The following is a 27,609-nucleotide window of genomic DNA, read 5'->3' as shown; positions in this document are numbered from 1 at the left end:
TTGTGCGGCGGGACTGATCGTCGAGTCAGATCAAAGGGACATTCACTACTGGGGAGTGGCAGGTATGTTGATGTTCCCCTCATTTCATAGGAGTTTCAACTGTTAGGAACCTTCTCAAGAAGTCTGTGACATTCCCGTGTTTGCCTCTACATGAGAGAATAAATAAGCCGTACTAACAGAATCTATTTCCTTCATGGACATTCATGGAGTTATACACAGACAACAAATATAGTGCCGGCCCAGATCCGGCCCACATCTGGTACGAATCCACATGTACCAGATGTGGCCCGGATCTGGGCCGACACTATGTTGCTGTATAGGTCATGAAGTCTCTCAGTGGACCCCAGAAGTATTGAAATGTTTGGATGTCATTGCATTAAATAACAAAATGGCAAAGTAATTGGCCCCTGCAAGGAAATGGGCAGGTTTTCTCAGAAGAAACTTTTTGTGTGTGTGTAATTCTAACAAACAAGGTGATTTCTGGTGTTTGAATGACGTCAGTTCTTAAGTTCACACAGGTGCGCTAGCCGAGTAACCGCATGTGGAGAGAGTCACATTAACTATAGATATGATTCACATTTGACATCCACTGTGTGCATATTCCTTTTGTCACCGTTTTTATCAGTCCTTTACTTTTTGGAGCCACTGTACACTACAGTTCAAAAGTTTGGGGTCGGTACGATGAAAAAAAAAAAAATTATTCAGCGAGGATGCATAAAATTGACAGTAAAATATTTATATTTCAAACAAATGCTGTTCTTTTGAACTTATTAAATAATCCTGAAAAAAATTACGGTTTCCACACAAATATGAAACATGTTTCTTGAGCATCGAATCAGCGTATTATGATGATTTCTGAAGGATCATGTGACACAGAAGACTGGAGTTATGATGCTGAAAATTCAGCTTTGATCACAGGAATAAATTACATTTAAATATGTATCACTTAGATCACAGAAAACACTTATTTTAAATCATAATATTACTTCACAATATTACTGTTTATACTGTATTTTTGATCAAATAAATGCAGCCTTGGGGAGTATAAGAGGCTTCTTGCAAAAACATTAAAAACTTTTGAATGGTAGTGCATAATTAGTAATCAGATTAGTCGGATACTTAGCGCTTTTCTTAATCTTACTAATTATAAACATAAAGTTAAACTTGAAATTCAAAATTAACCTATTATTTGAACTCGTATATCATGTTTATGGGACCCCATCAAGACAGTAGACCTAAAGTAAATCTCAACAGAACATGAGAATGAATTATTAATTCATGCCAATGACTGAGAGACATTTAACACAACAAATTGATATCTCCAACTAATAAATAATTAAATGCATTGATCACGTTCACTGAACAGATTTACCATTATGTCATATTGTAATAAGCCACCAGCACAATTATTAAAATCACTATCTTACATCTATAACTAGTTGTGACTCAGCGGATGGTAGTGTAAACAAACATAAATGCTCTATGCACTTGATATTGCTTGGCATCAGATATTGCTCGAAGCGCTAGAGTCCTGTAGCTCGGGCTCGGCTCGAGTTGCGTGCGCCACAGCGGCCCGAGCGTTTGCGGGGGAACAACACGATGAGGTCATGGCTGGCGGCGCGGGGATAAAGTTTCAGGGATCCGACACCGCTCATGCTCTTTTGTTCATCTGTAACCGGGCCCCACGGAGCCGCTCGTGAAGCCCGCAGAACGCTCTGTTGTAGAAGTGCCGGCTTTTGTATTTCCCTCCATTTATGTGACCCGATATAGTTTCCTCATAGTTTATATTACAGATGATTTTGGGGAATGCGACTGAGCTAGTGTGCCTAATCACATTGCGTTCAGTAACTAAGCCACAGTTTGTGTAAACTACCTCAGAGTGAATTCTTCTAGAGCGTTTTTTGAAGACAACAGTGGTTTTGACATGTATTCAACTTCCCCTAAAGCTTTAGTGCATCTTAATGCCTTAGAAATTCTCTGGCAGTCATGTAATAATCATAACATAATGTACCAGCATACACTTAAAGCACTAAACCTGCGTCATGTGTGTTGGTTATTTGCGTTTGTTGAATTTCAACTGCTGGTTTTCAGGACCCAAAGTTCACTGTAAAAAATGATGGTAAAACTTTACAAAGTTTCATTAGTTAACGTTAATGTATTAACTAACAATGAACAAAACATTTGTTACAGTATTTATTAATCTTTGTTAATGTTAGTTAATAAAAATCCAGCTGTTCATTGTTTGTTCATGTAAGTTCACAGTGCATTGACTAATGTTAACGAATACAACCTTTGATTTTAATAATGTAAATGTTGAAATTAGTATTAACTAAGATTAATAAATGCTGTAGTATAAGTAGTGTTCATTCTTAGTTCAGGTTAACTAATGTAGTTAACTAATGTTACTAATGAACCTGATTGTAAAGTGTTACCAAAATGATGATCAATAAGTTATAACAACATTTGTTTTACATTGCTTTAACTCCTCAAAATAAGTTCAGCAACTTTAAACTTTTCATTTTTTAAGTCAGTTTGATGCAATTTAAGTTGAAATGACTTAAACAATCCAAGTGGATTGTACCTACATTTTTTGTTTTGTTTAATATGACTAAATCAACCTGACTATGTTAGGTCATACCAACAAAAATCACTGTCAGGTATAACTATCTCCTTAACAACTGCATGTTTGCAAAACATTTTTTAAAGCGTACCATTGTGATTTTTTTTCAAAGAACCCCCAGTTCATTGAAATTGATTTACCTGCGGGGCAACATAAAGTTTGCAGGACAGGGTTATGTGTAAGCTGACAGGAATGATGGGAAGATGTTCGTTGTGAGGTGTTTTTTTGCATCCCTCCCCCGTGAGGGGCAGAGGGACAGGAGAGTCAAGCTGACAATAGCGAGATTGTTTTTCAGGGAGCTGCAGTAAAGATCACATTTCCTGTTACTGGCTGAGAGCGGGGTCAGCTGACACCAGCCTCCTTCACCGCTGCGGCTGTCATCGCCGCTCAGACCAGGGGAAAAAAGACACTAACAGCTTCAAGGCACAAGTTAACTCTTAACATGTACAACTCTCACACGCACCGCAGGGTCCAGGCAAAAGCTGTGTTATGGTGCTGACATCGAAGTGATGTGATGAATCGATGAGCAAGGTTGCTTTCGTACCTGTAAATCTGAGCCCTTTGTGATTCATCCCGGATGTCACAGTGCCGGCTTCTGAAACATCTTTGATTTTGAGTGTGATTTTTCAGTTCTTCTAAGTGAGGTAACTCTTACCGTGGACTATCTACTCACCAAAATCAAAGATTTGAAGGTTGTTGTGTTGTTTCCCAAAGTCACATCTGGTACATGTGGATTCCAGCCGTACCAGATGTGGGCCGACACTATGTTGTTCTATTAATTCCAGTTGTAGATAAGTAGAGATTTTACAAACTAGTAGACTATTCAGTTACTCAATGCTTTGAGCCTGTGTGGATTAGTCATGGATTGCATAATTGCATTGTGTTAGGTCTATATGACAACAGCTGGAAGTTTTTGGCTTGTAAATTCACAAACAGTTTCATGTTTTGAGCCAGCGTTGACTAGTTGGGGACCATGTGACATAACTGTGTTTGCTCTATTTTGGGAGGAAAATTGAGTTTCCTGTTTAGTAGGGTTTGGGCTGACTAGTTCACTATCTGATTAGTTCTACCACTATTTGATGTTTTAGACCTGTATTGACTAGTCATGCACCACATGATGTTTTGAGCCAGCTTTGACTATCTGTAAATCACTTGACTCCTGTTGCATTTGTTCTTTATGGAGCCAGCTGGAAGAAATTTCAGTTTTTGATTAGGAACACTGACTAGTTAAGTAATTGAATATAGTTATATATCACCATTTGATGCTTTAGACCTGTATTGTCTACTCATGCACCACATGCATTTTGTCCTTGTTCTATATGGAGACAGCTGATAGAAAATACATTTTTGTTTGTTTGTAAATTGTTGCACTGACTTATTAACCAATCTATTAGTTCTGCAACTATTAGCTGTTTTGGGGCCTGTGTTGACTAGCTGTAGTTCACTTGACTCAAGTTGCATTTATCCTACATTAGTAAATTGTTGCACGAACAGTTTCATGTTTGGAGCCAGCGTTGACTAGTTGGGGACCATGTGACATAACTGTGTTTGCTCTATATTTGGAGGAAAATTGAGATTCCCTTTTAGTAGGGTTTGCCCTGACTAGTTCACTATCTGATTATTTCTACCACTATTTGATGTTGTAGACCTAGCCATGCACGGCATGACGTCTTTTGTCTTTGTTCTATTTGGCGAAAGAAAATGCATTTTTGTTTGTTTGCATATTGTTGCACTGACTAATTAACTAATCTATTAGTTCTGCAACTGTTAGATGTTATAGTATTTTTTCGACTAGCAGTGGATCACTTGACTCCTGTTGCATTTGTTCTTGAAGACAGCAACTGTTTTTTTTTTGGTTAGCAAATAGTTGCACTGGCTAGTTAACTAATCAGTTAGTTACCACTATTTGAGGTTTGAGCTTGTGTTGACTAGTTGTGCACCATGTGACTTCCATTGCACAGCAGGAGGAAAAAAAAAACAATTTCTTGCTTAGTAAAGTATTGCTCCTCCAGCTTGTCAATTAGTTTTACCACTATTGATTGCTATGTGACCAGTCAAAGATAACAAGAGAATCTGAAAATAAAAGTGAAACTGAGACACAGAATGGGACGTGTTCTCCAGCTGGCCGTCAGACCACACGCCGTTTCATTTACATTAGGTAAATAGTCAATAACTTTCCTGGAACACTTAGTAAAAACGAGTCGTCACACACTCTTGGTTATTATCTACAATATAAAAACTGTGCCAGCGATTTTGGAGTCGCTGGGAATGAACTAATCCTGTTTTCCCAGAGCAGCCCACACCAGCCTGCTGTTTTTAGAAGTAAGTTCAACCGAGGTCTGTGAGGATCAGAACGTTGTGTTTGACCCCCTGAATGTTTGGAGACAAGGAAGTGTAAGGACACAAAGGTGCTCATTTGTTAGAGAGCATGGCACAAAAAGAGCTCAGTGAGCCAGTGTGAGTCGGTTTTTGTGTGTGTGTATTTGAGGTTACAGGGAATGTTAATGTCCTCCTTCATTGTCGGAGGCTCAGACAGAAGTTCGTGAGGCTGCATATGTATGAGATGTGTTCCTGGCGAATGCTTTCCCAGAATGGTTGTTTAATAAAAAAGACTCCATGGAAAGGGAACGGATAGCAGAGGAAGGGCGAGAGGGAGTGAAGGGCTAAGAGGAAAGAGGGAAATCTGCGTGGAGAGGTGTCATTATGTGCATTTTTGTGTCCAGTTCAGAGTTGTTGGAGTTCACTGAATTACACTGTTGAGTGGCGCCATTTTGAGTGTGCAGTAAATTGCGGGTAGACGTAACCTCCTCCGTGCCTGTCTCTTTCAAAAATGATTTGCACTGTGACCATACCAAGAGCAGAAGCACAATCCAATTATGCTGTAATGCTACCGAACACACTTGCGAGGGTCGGATTAATATGCAAACGTGAATGATTGGTCCACGTGTCGTTTCGGCAGTAACGAACCTCCATACTCTAGGGGGCGATACAGTCTGTAACTCAATGGTACGTCCATGTGAGATATTTCCGAGTGAAACAGGAAAGACAGTTTTTTTAATGAAAATTAAGTTGGCATGGTGATGTCAACTGAAGAAAAAGCCATTTCAAAGCTTTCGCAAGTTATTCAATTTTGATTATAGATACAAAGAGATAATCATTTTTATTTTGGAACAATGTGCAACAATGAATAATTTATAGCAAGATCAGGGGTGCGTTACCTGTACAACGACGTGACTCGCTGCTTCACTACTATAGTACGATGCATCGTTGAAGAAACCAACTAGCTATTCACGACTGTTTCCTGAAACCGTACTGTCGTAAATTAGTCATTCAACCACATTGGTTAATGACGTCACACAGGTGGTGGAGTAATAACTTCTTTTCATTAAACGGTTTGAGATTGAATTAACGCTAGATGTTTTGCTATAAATTACGTACATGACATCTGAGGACTATTTCTCATTTTTCTCAGTTATTTTGCTCTATTTCCAGATTCAATCATAGGCTCGTTCTTACGCAGTAGATCACGTTCACACATGCGCACTCTTCAAAAACAACGCTTTAAATCTCTCGACAAACTAAAAGACGTAAATGACATTTGTATACATTCTAAATAAAAGATACAGATTGTACTGAATGTCAGCTTGCTTATTTTGCTCTAGACAAGGATGTATTGAGTCCACATGTCATGCAAACAAGAAACTGCTTCTAACCAGAAGAGAGCTGTCGTTCCAAACACACAACTTTGCGATGCTGTTTGCGAATGTTGGTTGGAACGATGGTTTTCGGGAAACACCGACTCGTTGAATTATTCTGATAACGACAGAACTTGCGACCATAGTTGGCTAACAATGCATGTGGGAAACGCACCCCTGGTCAACTATACTAAGGAAATAAATATGATTATTTTATATTAACTTTAGGCAAGATGTGTCATTAAGGCGCTCCTTTTGGCAACGCGTACTTGTGATGCACTATGAATTTTCTTTTCAAGTAATGTGAAATCGAGCTTAACTATAATTGCTATTCAGGGAAGCAGCTATAAACATTGAGCTTGCGTAGCCAGAAGTGTTTATATTCACACACTTTTTTTAGGCTTTAGTATTCTTCTCATAGTGGGACATACCTTTCAAACCATCTCACACACACAGATGTGACCCCACCCCGAGGCAACGCTCCTTTACTCCTGCCCTCTCTCCTCTATCATGCTATCTTTTCAACTTCAGACACATTCCTCTCATTGCCCTGGTAAGACAGTTACTCTTTCTGATAAAATGCAGTAGCTGGCCGTAAAAACACACACACACACACACACACACACACACACACACACACACACACACACACACACACACACACACACACACACACACACACACACACACACACACACACACACACACACACACACACACACACACACTCCTGATGATGTGGAGTCGCATCAGCTGACTGGCATGACTCCAAAATCTGCTTCTGGCTTTTCAGTCATGTTGTAACACACGTTGGGTTAGAAGCCACACAGAGTGACAAGTAGTCAGCAGTCTTTAGAGAGAACTGACAAATAAAACAAACTGTTTATTTTGACGATTTTTAAACTTTGAATGAGAGCTGTGTGACTGCAAAAGCTTTTATGGGCTAATACATGTTTTTCCTCTCCACAAAAGTGTTATTTTTAGTATTTTATTAATTATAGTTTATAAATAATATATAGTTGATAAATTGTATTATTTATAGTATTAGTATTATTTATATACTATAATAATATTTATCATTATTATGCATAAGCTTTTATTTTTATATTTTCTGTTTTAATCTTAATTTTAGTTTGGTCATTCTATTTTGTGCCTTTGCCATTTTTTTAGATTATTTAAATATTTCCATTTAAAATTTATTTTACTTTCAATTTTAGTTTCAGTAATTTTAGTAATTCAATTTAAACTTTATTTCAATTTATTTCAATTAGTTGCCCAAGCAAGCAACATTTCTTATTTTCATTTATGTTTTTCTGTAAGTTTTAATCTAATATTTGTATTTGTATTTTATTTCAGCTTTATATCAATGGACAAAAAATATTTTGAATAGATGTAGTTTTAGTTAAAGAATAATCTGGATGATAATACGAACAGATTTAGAATGGAATAAGATCTTAATATCTACGTTGTTTCTCATAGACAGCGACGAGATCAAGCCGCCTGTTTCCCAGATGTTTCTGAGAACGAAATCTCACACGTATCTCCGTTAGAGTTTCTGAAGAGGACAGATGATCTGATCTAACCAAACCGTGGACATTTTATAGCTCTGTATGTAAACAATCATTTTTGTCAATTTTAGGAAAATCTGAGACAAATTTGATACTTAAAGAAATAACTTTTCTTTTTTACCTAATCAATTGTCTGAGCCTTAAAATGGTTCCTCCAGCCGAAACCTTCAAACCACAAACCCTTACACGTCCACAGACCAATAGCAGACAGCCTTTAATATCTACGTCATACACCGTTTTGTTGTTTCACATTTGTTTTGAGTTGAGTGAATCTGAGTTAAATTACGTGTGGACTGGCCATCATCCCAGAATAACACACTGGCATCGTTAAAAGTCTGGGATTGAGTGGAAACCTTCTCCGCTACTGAAAGGGAATCACTGAATAATCCATACACTCTTCCTCCCGTACAAGCCATCATCTTCTTGTTGACAGGAATACACATGCCTTGTGTATCTGCAGATGCTCAAGTATTTCTGACCAGCTATAAATTTTAGAATAGCACACACACACACACACACACACACACACACACACACACACACACACACACACACACACGAGCAGCTGCCGCGGAAGCAACGGGTCTGAATAGCTCAGACAGCTGTGGACTCTGCAGGAACACTCAGGATGAAAACACACCGTATGAATCTCTATATTAAATGATACTTAAACATAATCCATTACGCCTCCTGAGATATGAAAGAGCAAAATAGTTTCCTATATTCAGCTGACCGTTTAATATACATTATTACTAAATAGAGGAAGAGATATTGTTGCTCTGTTCCTAAACAAGAGCTGGTGTCTGCACAGTATTTTAAGACTTCATAAGTACCCCTGTGAAGAATAAGTACACTTTTAAAAAGAGTACTTATCATGGAAATAATATACTTCAAAAGAACTGACTACAGTTTCAACTAAATGCAATGTTTTCAGACACTTAATTGCATGATATTTGCAATTAAATGAAAGTGTATGATATACTATTAAAGTCCCACTTTAATAGGACTTAAGTATATCTTTATATGTAATTTCATAATTACTTCTATTGTCTTTGAAATATGGTTAAATTAGAGAATTTATGGTAAACTACAATATACTTTAATGTCACTTCTATTGAAACTTGTATGTCATGTATTTAAATACATTTGTTATTACAAATTTATAATGATGAAGTTGCAATTTAGTCTATATTATATATATTTTCTTTATATATAATATTGAATAACACCCTACAGTTAAAATGACTTCACATGTGCTTTAGTATTTGCTAGTCAACACATAAATACAAAAGATTATTACTAATAGAACTTAACGATTTAAAATGTAGTTTAACATAAAACCTTTAATTTGACATTATTGCAAAAGTGCAATTTTAAGAAGTGTACTTAAATGTGTCATGAAAGTGTCTCTTTTTAGGTGTACAACTTTTAAAAAATATATATTTAGTCAAGATTCACATCAAACTGCACATTCAATACGATTAAGCACACTTAATTTTCACAAGGTTTTTTTCAGATAATGCTAGAATATTGATGATGAATGCATCTAATAAAAAATACACTCTAAAAATGCTGGGCTGTTTCAACCCATATTTGGGTCAAATGTGGACAAATCTAACAGTTGCTCTAAATAATTTAAACCAATGGTTAGGTTTGTCCATATTTGACCCAAACATGGGTTGAAACAACCCAGCGTTTTTTAGAGTGTAGACTGTGGATTGCTCTATAGTTATGTGTGTTTTTGTATTGCTTATTAGAATGTCGAGTTGTTATTTTGGTAACTTGCTAAAGTTAAACTCTATTGTAATCAATAGTGAGTGCTATTTGTGTGGTGTACAGAGTTACAGATTTGAATGTGTGTGTGTGTGTGTGAAAAAAATAAAGATATACATACTGTATATATATAGAGAGAGCGAGAATGGACTGTAAAGGTTTGAATCATGTCACATTAGGTTTCTCTGAGCAGGAGGAATGGGAAATATCAGGACAGGAGTGATAGATAGAGGGATAAAGAAAGGAAAGCAGACAGTGAGATTAGGAGCGAGCGAAGAACGCAGCGAGAGGGAGTATGTGAATGCGGTCAAATGTTTCTAAAATTGGAGATCCTGTCTTGCACAAGGTCGATTTAGCAACAGTAAAATAGAGAGCGAGAACAAGAGGCCTATTTGAATGTGACAATCTCACTGCCACTTTGAAAAGTTTATTCACTTTGCCTTCAAATGTAGTGCAAGGAATGAGGAAAACTGACGATTACTCTGTAGAATGACTAGAATGCTAAACCTGATACGCACGTATACATTATCAATAGTAGATATGGCAAAAGTCCACAAAGAAAATCTAGTTTTGAATCTCTAATGAAACATGCAGGACAGCAGCATTGCGTATGTTATCAGAGGTTTGGGAGCTCGGCAATATGAACGGAAAAGCAGACATTCATCGGTTTCATGCTTAACTAGTTTTTCCATCTCCTGATTAGGGTCTAAACCCTCAGGGCTAATCAGACGCTAGGCTAAGTTAGCCATTACGCGACTGAACTCTTCACACCATGGGGCTTTTGCGACATATCGGAGGCTTTGTTTTCTGAATGGCCACATGAGATGGACAGAATTATCCCTTCCATTTGTCTTGCTTCGCTTTGTTGAAAAGAGTCCAGTTACGGTATAAGCTCTTCTTCTTTGCTTGATGTGAAGCACTGAATATTCGGTTATAGCACTATAAAAACAGTTTTGTTTTACAATGCTTGCCTATTCTCTGAACAAACACTTGAAATCCAGGAAATACGTTTAAAATGCATTTTGTGTGTGTTAGCAAAAGAGTAAGCTGTTATTTTGAAGGTATGCTAGCGCGTAGCTATGCTAACATGTAGCTTTATGAGCGTTTCGGCCTTGAAACATGAACTGTTTTCTTCTACCTCAATAGAAACTGGCAGCAACAAAAATAGCCGCACACAAGAAGCCACGAACAGGAAACGAAGAGAGCAAACAGGAAGAGTCCCGCTCACTCTTTTTGTCTCTCCTCTGTTGTAAGTTTTGCACTCGTAATCAACACCTCACTCGCTCTCATTGCTGCACTTTTATACGGCTTCCATGTACACAGAAAGGTCTCTATGGTAACTAGCAGCCCTAACTCTCTCTTTTGTGTGTGTGTGTGTGTGTGTGTGTGTGTGTGTGTGTGTGTGTGTGTGTGTGTGTGTGTGTGTGTGTGTGTGTGTGTGTGTGTGTGTGTGTGTGTGTGTGTGTGTGTGTGTGTGTGTGTGTGTGTGTTTATGGGATGGCCCCGAGCACCCTTCGAAACCAACACAAAGTTAAACGTGTGAGAAGAAAAGAGCCAGAATGAAAGAGCAAGACACATACGGGGGTAATATGTGAAAGAGGATGTTGTTGCTGACCAAATGCGACCACTGGGAGCAACAGTACTGACTAATTATAGTTCAGAGAAAGAAAGAGAATGAAAAAAGAAAGAGAAGTGTTGCTTAAGAGTGCAAAAACGGACTTCATCCTCTGGCTATTTATATAAAACTGCAGTTTGTTTTTGAGGTAGCCATGGCTGGAGCTGTAATCACCAGTGTTTCCTCAGTCAAACAGGAAACCAAACAATCCAGGCACTATCGCCAGCGTGCCCAGGGGAGTCAGTGTGTGTGTGTGTGTGTGTGTGTGTGTGTGTGTGTGTGTGTGTGTGTGTGTGTGTGTGTGTGTGTGTGTGTGTGTGTGTGTGTGTGTGTGTGTGTGTGTGTGTGTGGCTAATTAAAATGGCTGAGGTCTCCTCTGTTGTTGATTAAACCTCCCCTTGTTCTGTGTGTTGTTGGCCTCTGGGGCCTCCGACACTTATTTGCAGCACTTGTAGTGTGGGTAGTTATTAGACAAGAAGAAGAAGAAAAAAAATAGAGAGAGATATAGTCACCAGATGAACTACCAGTCTCCAGAATGCATTCTTAAAGTCCCACAGTTGTCAATAATTGTATCCCTTAAAACTCTTTGATCATCAAAATGAGATATTTATAATAAAAAAAAATCTTTGAAAAAATATGTCTTCATGTCTTCAACTAGCTTGAATGTAACTCTACACCCTTGCCTCATTATGTATACGCAGTTCTATGAATATGCAAATGAGCCCCGCCTCCACTCACTCACTCAGCTCAGAGATCCACTCGTTGACGATCACACATTGATCTGATTGGTTATAAGGTAGTTTGCGACGTCAGAAACACCAGCGATTTCAAACTGTGTTTTTGAGAGTGTGTTTGGGTCACTGCAGTTTTAAGGAGAAAATATTCAGCAATGGTGTTGACTTATGAATTTGCACATGGTTTGTCTTAAAGCATATTAAAAACACCACATATAAGCAACATTAAAAGCTGGATTTTCACCACAGGGGGACTTTTAAAATAAAGGTTCACGACTAACATCAATGGGACCTTTCTATTCCACAAGAGGTTCTTTATAGTGGGCAAAGGTCATTATGGGTGTGTTCACACTTGTAGTTCGGTTCTTTTGGTCCGGACCAAAAAATGATACATTTAGTCCTGGTTCACTTAGCGTTCACTATCATTTTCAACAGCGAACTACAGATACAAAAAAGGCTTTTATGATGTATACTTTGCGATAGAAATTGTCGAACATCCAAAACAAAGCTTTACTGGGGTAAATCCACTCGTATGTGCGTAGCCTACATATGAAGGAGCTGGGAACTCGAGAAGAGCTTGTGTAAAGGAGTGAAAACAGCGTCAGGAATCCCTCCATCACACACAGAAATGAAGATCTGCTGTGAGGAGACGCGGTTCTGATCCCGTACTCAACTGTGATGGGAAACATCACGACTATGAGGAGAAAAACAGGTTCGCTTGAGCATTTTGTCCTTTTTAGGGTCGCATCTTGTGACATCGTGTCCTGTTTTTGGTTTGTTTAAATGTCTATAGTTATACCAGAGTTTGTTTGGAAGCAAAACAAGACTCATCTTTTCAGCGTCTCGGTCCTCTTGTTTGGTGGCACCAGGGTTCAGAAAACAGCGTTCACACTTCTTCAAATGAGCCGCACTAACAGAGCAATCGCGTCAGAGTTCGTTTTAATCGATTCATTTTAACTCTGATGCGGTTTGACTGGAATATGAACGGACCAAAGACATGTAAATGAACCAAAAGCAGGATATAATGTCACAAGATGCGACCCTAAAAAGGACCGAATGCTCAAGCAAACCTGTTTTTCTCGTCATAGTCGTGATGTAACCCATGACAGTTCAGGACCGGATCAGAACCGCGTCTCCTCACAGCAGATCTGAGCCAAACCTGTGAACACACCCCACAATATTCTTCACGCTGAGAAAGGGACTCTTCACTAAAAGGTTCTGTGGGAAACCAGAATGTTTCTACTATGGCATCGGTGCAAAAAAAATAAAACCCTTTGGAACATTTATTTTTAAGAGTGCAAGAAAAACAAATGCCTCTTTTAAGAATGTGTGTTCTGCATTCCATGCATGTCTTCTTTACAGCCATGCCATTTTACTTTTCTTTCTCTTTGTATTTGAAATGTGTTTTTTATTTGTCATCCCTGTTTGTGCATCTGGTGCATCTTTTTCACAGCTGCCCTAAAGTGCATGCATGAGGCGTCTTTAACATCCAGTGAGGACTGTCTGTTCCTCCTACACTGGATTGCCATATTTTTTATTCTCTGCATGATGACTAGACCATGCAAAGTTTTTGTTAGTATGTCTTGGACTTACATAAACCCTGTCTGGACACTTTATGCTTATTCATGTTCATGTTTTTTTTTTACACTAACTGGTGGTATTTGTATGTTTTTTTTCTTTCCTTTTTAACACTGTAACTTGTTGCAAAACATGAGCTTCCTACAGACTGCAATTTAGTGTGCGCAAAAGCTTTTTTCAAAGTTATTTCATATTTTCAAAGTTTTTTTTTTTTTTTTACATTTTATGGAAGCTTGTTTCCGCCATGGAATAAAAAAATACAAAAGGTAAATTCGACTTTTCTATTTTTCTTGAAATTCTTCTATTTTTTTTTTTGTGAGATGGCTAGACCGTGCAAAGTTTTTGTTAGTATGTCTTGAACTTACATAAACCCTGTCAGGACAGTTTATGCTTATTCATGTTCATGTTTTTTTTTTACACTAACTGGTGGTATTTGTATTTTTTTTTCGTTTTTAACACTGTAACTGGTTGCAAAACATGAGCTTCCTACAGACTACAATTTAGTGTGCGCAAAAGCTTTTTTCAGTTATTTCATATTTTAAACGTTTTTTTTTTTTTTTACATTTTATGAAAGCTTGTTTCCGCCATGGAATAAAAAATACAAAAGGTAATTGCCACTTTTCTATTTTTCTTGAAATTCTATTTTTTTTTAAATATTTTTCTTGAAATTCTTAATTTTTTTGTGTGAGATGACTAGACCGTGCAAAGTTTTTGTTAGAATGCCCTGAACTTGCATAAACCCTGTCTGGACACTTTATGCTTATTCATGTTCATGAGTCAACTGTGAGATATAAACTCGAGAAATAACAATTGCAAGAAAAAAGTCGGAATTAAGATTTATAAACTTGCAATTGCAGGAAAAAAGCTTATTTTTATCGTAGTTGCGAGTTACAAAGTCCAATTCTAAGAAGTCACAATTACTTCTTTATTTTTTTTATTAAGTAGCAGAAACAAGCTTCCATAGACTAATACAAATCTATTTTTATCTAATATGTGTGCTTATTAAAATTGCTAGCTTAGCAACATGCTAGCACCAAGTTCTAGTGGATTCCAATGTAAGTTGCGTCTCTCAGTGTGAGTATCTCTGTTTTGTGTAAAGTGTTTCAGATCCGTCGATAAGCAGTAAATGTGCTTCGGTCGATAAATGAGTATCGATTAACAATCAGGAATCAGGAAACAGCCACAGAACGTGTTTTCGCGTTTTAAATTGTGAGATGCGAGCAGTGGAATTGATTTTTTTCTCCCAAAAAGTCTCGAAATGTGTTTTTTAAAAGTTTATAACTTTTTTTTATTTGAGCGCCATGTTTTTAGAACACCGCTTTATGATCGAGAGGCTGCAAAAGATGCGGGACACAACATGTGTAATTATCAAAGACAATGAAACAATGAAAAATCAGCGCAAGTGTAATGCAAAAAACAAAACAAAAAAAAACGTTTTGGCGAGTGACATGACAAAACGAGAACACTTGAGCTACTGTGTTTGCCTTGATTATAATGCTAGCATTTTAGCTTTAGACACACCTTGACACTCAGCATAGATGGGACGTAATGTTCTTGTAATGGTATAAAGAGCTGTCTGATAGGACTTCAAGCATGAACGATTCAGTGAATATGAATGACTCGCGTTGGTCAGTTGTTAGTTGTTATCGTTCTGGCTGAGTGAAACAGCAGAGAAGCAGATCTTTTGTCCTGAGGTGTTTTGAAGCTCATGTTGCTGATGAATGTTTAAGTGGGGGTGCTCAGGGGTCATCGGACAGAGAACATGAGCAGTTTTGGAAACTTGGGTCGAGACAGTGTGGGAATATTATACTCAGGATGCATTATACATCAGCTTATGTTCCACACCTGACACACACACACACACACACACACACACACACACACACACACACACACACACACACACACACACACACACACACACACACACACACACACACACACACACACACACACACACACACACAGACAGAGACTTCAATGCAATGCTTTTCATACTGAGATATGTACTAAAGCCTTCCAATAAATCGAACCTCACACAAACCTGTTGACATTTTAGATTTGAAGCGGACCAAATGTCCTCACATGTTGGTTTTTGTCTCAGACACTCAAACATGCAACTTTAGTGCAACAAATTCATACATATAGTGTGTTTTCGCACATAATCTGTGCCAACTCTTGCACATTCAGTGTCAATATATATAAATATGACTTTTTTTTGCAACTTACAATACAATGGTATTTCAGAAAACAGGTTTATGAACATGCCAAAGTATTTTGCATAGTCCCGAACACGCGGAGTATTTTAAAGCACACACATTCACATTACATATTGTGTGTGCGTGTGTGTGTGTGTGTGTGTGTACAAACTCTGAGCTGTGTCGTTGTGCCACTATCAGGTTACTTTGAGCGTCTCGTCCCGTGTTTCTCTGTAAGTCTTACTTGTTCTGTATTTCCAGTTAATAGTCCTATGGTTACACCAGCAGTGAATGGATCTTAGAGCTGCAACGTGTGCTCAGTGCAAGTACATGAACGTTAACGTCACATTGTGGTGCATGTTCATTCTCAGTCTTGCCACAAGGGGCGCTATATTAGAATATATTTTCTTCTTTTACTCCACTATTATGGTCGGTTTTCTCTTTCAAGTCAGATGTGGTCATGGCGGAGCAAGCGGTTTCAGAGAGTCTTGCTGAGCAATTTGTTGAAGTTAGGTAAACTAGCTAACGGGTTGTTTATTAGGGGGGATTCTGGGAATCGCGATCCAATTCTAAAACAGTTCTTGATCTACATTTTTATTATTATTTAATGGGTTTACAGACTTTTTTGCATTTTAATTAAATTATGAATACTTTATAAAATATTTTCAAAATAATAACAAAAACTATTTTATGTTACGAATGATTAACTAACTAAATATAGCCTCAAAAACAAGCAGATATAAAGTAATAAAGTAATAAAAAAATATCTGAATCGTTAAAGAGAGAATCACAATGCATCGGTGAATCGATTTTTATCCCATCCCTAATGTTGCAGCTAGACCCCTGAATAAAGTTCGGTTCAGACTATACAATATTTTTGTCTGTTACGATAGTCACTGTCAGATTACACGCTGGTTCCCGACCAATCATCGCTTGCCGTCTTTAACGACTTGCGTGATGTCATTAAGAAGGCGGGGCTAGTGACTGGCTTGTGGAAACAACGAACAACGGTTGTAGTCGCTTAATGCTAATACTAGCATGTTTGAAAGCTGTGTACGGAAGAGCTTCTGTGCTCTTATTGGTCAACGCCACAGATGTGACAGAACGTGTTGTGGAGGACCCAACAAAATTAAACATGCTAGTCTTTCTTCCGGGGCGTCGTGAGGTGTTGCAGACACGCGTTGGTCCACTATGACACACTATACGAGATAAAGCGATGGATTCTTGCGTCCCGATACCCATTGTAGTTTGCGAATCACCACAACACCCCACGGCAAATGGATTGTGCCAAACCCGGGCTGATATCATGTATTCTGAACCTGGCGTAATACATCTAGCTCCTCAATATGTTCATTGCATTATGAAATCGGTCAGAATGGAATTCATAATGCAATACAAGCACGCATTACATTTGCCCAAGTGGCTCTATAGTGAACAATAGCTTAAAGTCTTTACGTTTACAGTTTTCTCTGTCAGACTGACTACTGTCAGGAAAGAGCTAAAGTATGGTAATTTATACAGGATCACACTGTTTAATAACACAAGGTAACTCTATCGCCCTATGAAGTACAGAGGCTTGTTTTTGCCACAGTAACACACATTATGGGACCACACTTGCAAAGCGTACTCGCGCGGCCTACTGTAAATCTTAATCTTGTGTGGTCTGAGGTTTGATCTTGAATGATAATTTATTATAAGGTGAGGTCATGTGCGAGTCTGAACTCCAAACACACATTTCCATTGCAGTCCAAACATGTTAAATGCATCTTACTATGTGCTACTATAAACAGACCTGCGTTGGCGGTTTTATGGATGGCATCCGTGTGCGTGTAAATGAAAGGATATCAAATCAACTTATTTGTCTATGTCTGTACAAATCTAAAATGCCATCTCAGTTCAGTAACCAGTGGTGTAGTTCAACACAACAAAGACCCACTCTGCCAGCTATTAAATGAACGTCACCGCGCATAAACTAGCTAACACACACCCTCGTTTGACGCGAGCGTTTGCTCTCTCTTGCTCCATTGGCGGCTGACCGGAGTCCTCTTGAGTTACTTTCTCAGGAGTGTCAGGTTTTCAGATCAGCTCCCCACTCCCATACCCCCCAGCTCTCTCTGAACCTCCAAACACACACACACACACACACACTGAGAAAGCTTTCATCTCCGGGATCTGAGGAGATATGGATGGCATTACAGAGGTCAGAGCTACGACACGAGAGTAGATATTCACAGACACTTTTCTCAGGCAGTTTAGTCGAGATATATTCTGTGTTTAAAACTCATGTCATCTGTGACCCACAAACTGTTACCTCAGACAATCATGTTGTTGATTATTTTTTAAAAACAAAACACTTACATTATCTAAGCATCATTTCTTAACAATAATACATTTGCGTTGTTGTTAATGTCGCAACTTGGTTTTACACTTTTTTGATGTTTCACTGATAAACAACTGCCTTGCGATTCATGTGCATGTAACACCAAAGTACAATATTATTACACACATTTTCCTGAAATATGTGTGTAAATCAAGCCTCATATCCCTGCTGCTAAAAGCCTTTAGCCTGAGGAACAGGTTTTCTGGGGTTATTTAAAAATAAAATAATTTTTAAATAATGATTGTTTAAACAGGTTTTCAACAGTGTTGTAATTGTAATCTAGAACTAAGACTATTAAAAATAGTTGTCATTAATCGAAACGAAATAAAACATTGCATGAAAAATTTAAACTTAAAAAAAATGTAAGTGAAAATTAGTAATGTTGCCTACACAGCTAACTGAAAGTAAAATAAGTTAAAGCGCTAAAATTACAACAAATATAACTGAAATAAACATAAATTAAAGATAAATAGAAATGTTAAAAAAATCATTATAATTAGTCTGGAAAATCAAAATTACTAAAACTTCTTCTTCAAAAAAAGTTTTTGTTTTTTTCTACAAATAGTATAATGGTATATATAAATATTTATAAATAATATCCCCCATTTGACAGACAGTTTAACCCAAAACACTTCACGATTTCCTTTTTGATGAATTACAGTAAATACATTGGTAACACTTTACTTAAGGCCTTTTATGTATAATACAAACTTATAATATAAAGGTATTCATAATGTACGTAGTAAAGCATTATATCTTTTCATAAACAATTGGAACTAGTTGAAATGCTTTATAATTAGTTGCAGATTCCTTGTTATATCTGAAGTATATTATAATTTTGGTTACAATTATTCATGAGACCTTAAAAAATGCATTATAAGGTGCATTACATGGTATAATTAATGCATTAAAAATACTTTTATAATGAATTTTATATAAGGTATATAAGTAAAGTGTTACCAATATATTTTCATGATTGTTGGTTACTGCTCATTTTAAAAACCAAATGAAAGTCAAAAGTCATTACTACCACATCATTTCATTTACTGGCTGCTGGTTAACCAGCATTTTCTAATAGTTAAATAAGCATTTGAGTAATTTAGGTTGAACTGATTAACTCATATTAGTCCTTTAAATTATATTTAAATGGCAAGTTGTCTGCAAGTCATCAGTGTGCAGTTTAGTGAAGAAGGAACACTTAGAGTTTAATCTCCACTGATAATGAACATACAACCTGAAAGCTTTGTAGATATCTCTAGAGGCCCATAAATCAGCTGTGTGTGTGTGTGTGTGTGTGTGTGTGTGTGTGTGTGTGTGTGTGTGTGTGTGTGTGTGTGTGTGTGTGTGTCTGTGTGTGTGTGTGTGTGTGTGTGTGTGTGTGTGTGTGTGTGTGTGTGTGTGTGTGTGTGTGTGTGTGTGTGTTTGTGGTCACTCAACACACTCCTAAAGCTGATGATAAATACATTGCAGTAAGAGCTTGTTTTCAATCTCTTTGAAGTGCACGCACTTGCACAGATACTCTGACAGGTCAGGTTCTTCGTACGGTTTTAGACACACACATACACACACACCACAACCCTTTCACACACAAAACTGATGCCATGGATGAAGTAGCCAACGCATACACATCAAACGATGACCACTTTCGCTTCTGTGAACCACGTCAGCTACCATATCAAATCAGACCCTTCAAGAATCCAACTTGTGGTTGTCCAACAGTCCTTGTTTCAAGAGAAAAAGCCTCTCTTCTTGAAGGAAGTTTATGCCCTGAGGAAGTTCGTAGCACATTTGCCCCCTCCTCTGCTGTCAGATGAGCATTACACACAAAAGTGGGCATTGAAATGATCGGAGATAAAAAAGAATACACACCAGAAAACATGCCAATTACGCAGCCTAACATCAACATCTCACGGCGGGGGGGTTTGACCCCGTACAAGCAGATGTCACTCGTTCTGCACTTCCTGTTTTGCTGGCTGGTGTTATTTTCAGATCAGCACACACACTCACAAACACACAAACCGGCTCTTTTTCTAGGCTCCCAAATTTACAGCGACAGCTTGCCTCCTATTGTTCTCCATTTCCCATTCTGCTGTGACTCAGGCGACATCGCTTGCCAACAGCAGTGTGTGTGTGTGTGTGTGTGTGTGTGTGTGTGTGTGTGTGTGTGTGTGTGTGTGTGTGTGTGTGTGTGTGTGTGTGTGTGTGTGTGTGTGTGTGCGTGTGTGTGTGCGTGTGCGTGTGTGCGTGTGTGTGTGTGTGTGTGTGTGGGGCTCACACTCGTCCTGACCATGCAGCTGGTGTTCTTGGACCGGACTCGTTCATGAAGGTCAAGTGGTGTCTCAGCAGCACTGACTGACAAGCCAACATTATCCCACTTTTTTACCAAATTCAGGCTAAAGGGCCGTTCACGCCAAAGACGATGACTTTAATAAAGACTATGATGTTTAAAGATTGGGTAGGTGTTTTTTATAAACACTTTTTATTATTCTGGTTGAAACTTTCTTCACATCCTGACAGCAATCAATAATAGAAGTGGTTTAAATGTTAAAACATATAGATATATCTTCTGTGGAGGTCCTAGGACCACAAAATGTTCGTCCAATCGTTGCATACGGTCCGAATGCTATGGTTTGATGTCCTCAATGCCTGTATTTCTGCTCGCACAGACATCACACGTCGGTTAGACAGGCAGGCAGGTATAATATTTATAGTGTTAATTTAAAGCAATTTATAGTGTTAATAATAATTAGTAAGTCCACGAATGGCAGAGCATTCGCAGCTCATATGCAAATGCGATCTATTTCGAGATCCATTCATTTCTGGTTTGAAATCATTCATTTCTGGGAACCCGTTCCAGTCTGACCGCTCTGATTTGGATTTCTTGTGGTTTATGTCACTTTCTCATGCCATGTAATGTGTAAACGTCAGACGTTGTCATTCTGGTTGTGTTGTTGCAAGGTTGTGTTGCAAAGTGCGTGACGAGTTATAACGGAGATGTTACGGCTACACATCGTCAAATAATACAACATCTGTATTGCAAACCCCTCCATGTTTTTGGCGCATTCATCACAACGTCATTGCAAATGCAGATATTCTGGAAATTAAAGACATTGACATTGACACACAAATCAGATCTGAAGAGTTGCTATACACTGCAGACAGTCAGTAATTTTAGATTGGATTCCAGTGGGATACACAGATAATCATATTTGGGCAGACTTTTATCCTTTTAGCACATTGTGCCTGGTTATGGCACGGTTCTGTATCTGCTTTAAAAAACATCATTCATTGTTTTTTTTTGTTTTTTATTTCAGTGTGGTTACAATAATTTTGTTGAATTTTGTTATTTTGGCGGAAACTATGGTTTCCACATTGTAAGGGTTTTCCATATCCCATAGAGGCCGGTCTCATTTTGGTGACTATACACGGACTAAAAGAGAATTTTATTAAATGAAAGGTGAATAATGAATCCATCTTCATTGCGTATATAAGTTTATGTCTAAATGTATGCCATATTTAGTCATTTAGTCATGCTTTTAAATTCAAAGAACAATAAAGAGACAAAGACAGATGAACAGAAGCCATTGATTGATGTGTAACTACGAGATTGAGTTGCTCTATAGAGCAAGTCACACTTTATTTCACCTGTAAGAGTTATTTATGATCCATAGAGGTTCTGAAGTTAGTCAGCATCTGATTATAACAGCACACACACACACCGCTTGTCGTACAGTGAGTGCTTGTTGAGAGAGAGGCCTTTAACTGGTTGTGCTGGTCGAACAGGTCGGGGTGTGAGAGTGCTGGAAGCGGGAGTGTGTTACATACTGGAACTTGTGTTTTTTCTGTCGGAAATAAATGTCTGATAGTCACTGCTGTGACAATACACCAAGTTAAGCATTTATTACTTGTCTTACACCATTTCTTTTGAGGAGAGACTGGTCAAAATCCAGGAGACTTACATTCAAAAGGAACATGAGCCAGACTTGGTTTGCTCTTTTGACTTGAGCCAGTAAATAAACACCTAGTGATCTCTCATAGCAACTGCCTGGAATAGTTATGCACTTTAAACACCTTAGCAACTGCCTGACAACACCCTGGCATCATAGTGGCATGTTTAGCACAGGCAAACACCATTTTTCAGTTCAACACAGAACTTTAAGCAAGGACTTTTAAGAGCTAGCTCTTTAGAAAATGTGTTTAATCAACCCAAACAATGCATTGAACCGAAGAACTGATAATATAACATCTAGAACGTCTTTAATTGTCAAAGTTCTCTGTAATCAATCCAAGACGCCTGTACAGTAAACAAGCAAAGGGATTGTCTGATCTAATGATGTTGAAGAGAACCGCTGAAAAACTATTTAAGAGTCTCGACAACTCCTTCACATTTTATGTTTTGCATTCATTGCATGAACTAGTGAGATATTGCACACCAAATACCTACAATTATCTCTGATGTGCCAGCGTTTCTTCCTCACTGCATAATGATTTGGCAACTACAGGAAGTTATCAAGTGCAATCAGAAAGTGTGCATCAAGTGTCCTACATCATAGTTTGAATGGTGCCTTGTTCTAAAAATAATTATTTACCAATAATATCACTATTAGTATTAGATAATAAAACCGATATAAAAAAGCCCCTTGAGGGACACGAGACGTATACAGAGACCAGAATATCATAGAGACCTTATTTCAAGAAATGTAATACTTTTCCAGCAATTAGCCTTAAACTGCTATGGTCCTTTAATACCATGGTACTTTTATATCCCAAGATGTTTTAGAGAATAAAATGGCATTACCATGGTACACTGCGTTTCATAAGTTAAAATAAGATTTATTTGATCTTTTAAAAAAAAAAAAAATTATTCCTGTGATCAAACCTGAACTCATTACTCATTACTCTTCAGTGTCACATGGTCCTTCAGAAATCATTCTAATATGATGATTTGATGCTCAAGGAATTATTTGATGAATAGAAAGTTAAAAAGAACAGCATTTATTTGAAATAGAAATCATTATAAATGTCTTTACTGTCATTTTTTATCAATTTATTGTATTTTTGCTCAATAAACATATTCATTTATTTAAAAAAGACAAACTCTGTCTAACCCCAGACTATATTGACGAATAAACTCAAGTATTTGTTGCAGATTCAACATTTAACAATTAATTTTTTATCATTTGACAACCAGTTTCGTTTGCAGTCAGTCTTACGCTTATGTTCACCAACTCACAGTTTCCTCTGAAGCAGATTCATACTTACACATATTTTCCTGCAGACACACAGTTGCACTTGAAGGAAGATGCCCCTCACACACACACACACACACACACACACACACACACACACACACACACACACACACACACACACACACACACACACACACACACACACACACACATTTTTGTGTGCATTCCACTGCACATCTGCTTGTCTGTCACTTCTATTAGTGTATCTGTTGGCCTGTTTCTGTTGAGTTGACTCAGATACTATTGTTTGGCTTTCTGTGTAGGAGTACCAAAAAATGCTTACACACACACGCACACACACACACACACACACACACACACACACACACACACACACACACACACACACACACACACACACACACACACATTTGTTCATGCATTATTTATGTTACATACATAGTTCAGTCATGAAACTCTTCCAAACAGCTGATTGGTTCTCTTAAAGCATTGCTGGCCAAGTATGATCGCAATTTCCATTGAACTCTATAGACCAATTTCGAGCCGACGTCACAGTTACGTCACGGCGCTAGCTGGAGGCAAAACAAAGGGAAAACTGCAGACGGCCAATACAATCCAGCACAGATTCGGCTACATAATAAGGAGCTTAAATTGTTATTATTATTATTAAATGTCATCTTGTTGTGTTGTTGGGTGCAATAATCAATGAAAAATTAATATGCTGTATCTGGAATTTTTATTTCTAGAAAATATTCACATCATTAAAATTGCACCGTAATGTCACTTCTTACATTGTCGTCTTCTTGGCGCTGGCTAGGCAGAACTGCGGATCGTACCACACAAGTCTTGTACATGACCATTCATCACATAGTTCTAGACCATGTTTACCAACTGAAAAGGGGTCTATAGGTTATGACAGAACTTGTGACCATAGTTGGCTTTAGGAAACACACCCCTGTTTGTTCTATCTATGTAACCTTTTTATTTCCATCCTGAACTGGCTCAACTCAATGCAGCGCTGTATGTGTTTTATCCAAGCCCTCCACCTTCCCCAGCACCACCTGCCTAAATCTGCTCGGGATTCTCCCTCTCCGCTTTCCTTGCAGCAGCTTGAATGCTATTCCCTGTATTTATGTGCATGTTTTGACAGTAGCCTTCACTCATGCCAGCAGCGCAGCAGATCTAGTCCGCCAAGACAACGCCTTTGTACATTCCATTCTTATCAACAAATGCTGTTTAATTCACATTTTTGAGAGTTGTCATGATTGAACTGTATGTATTGTACTATAAATGACCATAACAGGTATTTGGTTCTGAATGATTACCATATTCATATACTATAGTATTCCTTCCAAGAGTACCATAATATTAGTATAGTACTTTTTTGTAAGAATATTCATATCCGTAGCACTCTAAAGGTCGGAAAACACCATGTTGCTCAATTCCTTCTCTTTTCCCTCTGGGAGTTTGAGTTCCTTTCCTGGATCTGTCAGCGTTGGGCCGACAGGTCATTTCTCCAAATGCCATGCAATGCTGAAAGCTGGAATAATCCAGGGTGGAATATATAAAATGTTCTGTTATCAGGGAAGGGAACGCTGAGGGGGAAAAAAATGTGGGAGTCGTGTTATTTCCTGGAATACAGTAGAGCTCTGCGGATCTTGTACACGTCTGGGTGGGAATATGTTGAGAGCTCAGGGAAGCAAGAACCCAAAACATGTTTGGCATCCAGGGCTGCGGTGCCAAGATGTTCCTCTTCTCCATTTCAAGATCCTAAAAAGGGGCTGAGGAGATCCTGGACTGTGTCAGAACATGTCAGGACATCCCTCATCATGTAAACATCTCTAGCGGGTCACTTCTGGCCGTTCACACGGCACTCTGTTTTCTCGTCTTAACTAGTAGTAAGGCGATATTGTTTTTTTGATGGCTGGTGCCGATATCTTACAGAGCAAGGTGGCCGATGGAACATTATAATATATATATATACATATATATATATATATATATATATATATATATATATATATATATATATATATATATATATACACACTTAGTCAGAGCAAAATGGTGGTGTACCTTCTCTTTACTACCAACACAAAAATACAGCAAGGGTTTTACACTCTACTTCCAGAAAATTAAGAACTATACATATTGTGGTATTTCTCCACGTTTCTCACTGGCACGCCTCAAACACGTAAACATCAGGGCTTAAATAAAATCCTGAGCTTTCCACTCGTACTTACAACTTTGTGGTGGCATTCATGTGCGTTCAACTCTTAAATACAACCTTTTTTTATAGGCCTATGACTTGAACGCACCAATAGAGCATCATAGTTTGACATCAAGGACTACAAACTGTGCTGTCAAAATAAAAGTCTCGCTTCCGTCACATCAGCCAAACAGAAAACCTCATTGAATATGTGATAATTAAAAAATGGCAAATATCGGCTGATATATCATGATATATCGGCTGATATATCTCTTTGATCACATTTCTGATTCTGTTTCTCAGGTTCTTCCTCTTGCATAACACAGCAGCTCAGAGGTACATATTGTTCCTCACCGGTTGAAGTCATTCGTGAGTCATTTTCCACACTGCTCATTGGTCTGCTGTAGAAAGCCTTTTTGTTTGGAGATTTGTGTCAGAATAAAGGTGACAAAGCAGTCACAATTCACAGGAACACAATGGTATATGTGCTATGGGGCGGCAAAAGGGCATGAGTCACAATTTCTGAGGCACTAGATCTTGCGAGTGTGAGAATATTTTGTATTATCTGTCTCACAGCTATTTTGGGGAGTCGTTATTGGAAATAAGTGGGAAAGAGTTGGGAAATACTGAAAACTCTATGGTTGAAGTGCTTGCTTAACTCTTCAGATCAGAAACTTGTCGAGCGCATTCATAAACATGCTCTGGTTTTACCTGGGCAATATGCCAGAGCTGCATGAGTGACATCAGAGCTGTGGTAGCCCAGATATGCAGAAACCTACATGCACACGGATGGTTTTTGTGAGTGTGCTTGTGATTTTCCTGTCTGGTCTCTGTAAGAGAGCTTGATGGAAGGGTGAGGCATTGCGTCCCATTAAGTCACAGGTATCATGCAAATATTCTTAAAGCTGCATGTAAAAGTTATGGAAATCAGGCCGACTTTATATCTCTGTGGAATGAGCCGTAAGGGGAACATGCACTTGCACTAATACACACATCTCTCTCTTTCTCTCACTCTCTCTCTCTCTCTCTCTCTCTCTCTCTCTCTCTCTCTCTCTCCTTCTCTCCTTCTCTTCTCTTCTCCTGCATTTTCATCTTCTTCCCTCTCCCACCAATGGAAATGTCCTGTCATTGTTTTGATATGGAGGGTGACCGGGGGGTAGTTATGATGCAAGGACTACATTTTATGAAAAGAGGCCTTTTTCCATTGTGTGACATTTATGTGTGTTATCATTAATTAGAACATTAAACGATTGTGTTATGGATAAATATCTTTGTGTTACTTTATTTTAGAAGACACGCATATTAAAAAAAGTACAAAAAACTAAAAGCAAAATTATGGTAATGAGAATTGTGTGGGATGTGCTTAATTGTCATGAAAGTATTGTCACAATGCAAATAATAAGCATCCTAAAATATACTTCACCAAGGATGCATTAAACTGACAATAAAGACAAAAGTTTCCAAAAGTGTCTGTTTCATATAAATACTGTTCTTTTGAACTTTCTATTCACCAAAGTATCTTGAAAAAAACGTTTAGTTTACACAAAAAATATTAATCAGCACAAATATTTTCAACACTTGTTGAAACCATAAATGTTTCATCAAATCATCATATTAGAATGATTTCTGGAGGATCATGTGACACTTAAGTAATGATGCTGAAAATTCAGATTCGATCACAGGAATAAATATCATTTTACAACATACTTATTTTAAATTGTAATAATATTTATCTTATGTTTCTCCTATTCGTGTAGGTCTTTCGTCATAATTGTACTTTTTTTTTATATTAAAACATTATAATAATAAATGCGCGTGTGTGTTTCTGTCCATCCAGAAGAGTCACTGTCTCGTCCCACGGGCCCCGTCCCCATGGACCTGCGTGTAGGCGAGCGTCTGGTGCGTCCAGGTTCGGACACGGCCTTCCTGTCCCCCCTGCACCCCCCTCTGCTGATCGGCCCCTTCAGTGCGCAGCACTGCTCCCAGTACAGCCAGTCGCAGCTGCAGCACATACAGGTACAGGTCA

General features: G+C 38.1%; 1 protein-coding gene across 2 annotated transcripts in view; it reads left to right on the top strand.

Annotated features, from left to right (window-relative positions):
• Positions 1 to 27,609, top strand: part of hdac7a (histone deacetylase 7a) — a 95,798-nt gene that overhangs the window by 25,477 nt on the left and 42,712 nt on the right. For both annotated transcript variants that reach the window (XM_077204650.1, XM_077204651.1), the window contains exons 2-3: positions 1 to 62; positions 27,421 to 27,599. The exon at positions 1 to 62 is cut by the window's left edge and continues 7 nt beyond it. In XM_077204650.1, coding sequence (XP_077060765.1) covers positions 1 to 62; positions 27,421 to 27,599 — 241 coding nt within the window. The remainder of the gene's footprint in view (positions 63 to 27,420; positions 27,600 to 27,609) is intronic.

The sequence above is a fragment of the Siphateles boraxobius genome, unplaced genomic scaffold (assembly GCF_051911475.1).
Source record: "Siphateles boraxobius isolate OS27281-9 unplaced genomic scaffold, OSU_SipBor_1 50, whole genome shotgun sequence".
Classification (NCBI taxonomy): Eukaryota; Metazoa; Chordata; class Actinopteri; order Cypriniformes; family Leuciscidae; genus Siphateles; species Siphateles boraxobius.
The sequence above is the reverse complement of the archived record's forward strand: the minus strand, read 5'-3'. Positions and strand labels throughout refer to the sequence as shown.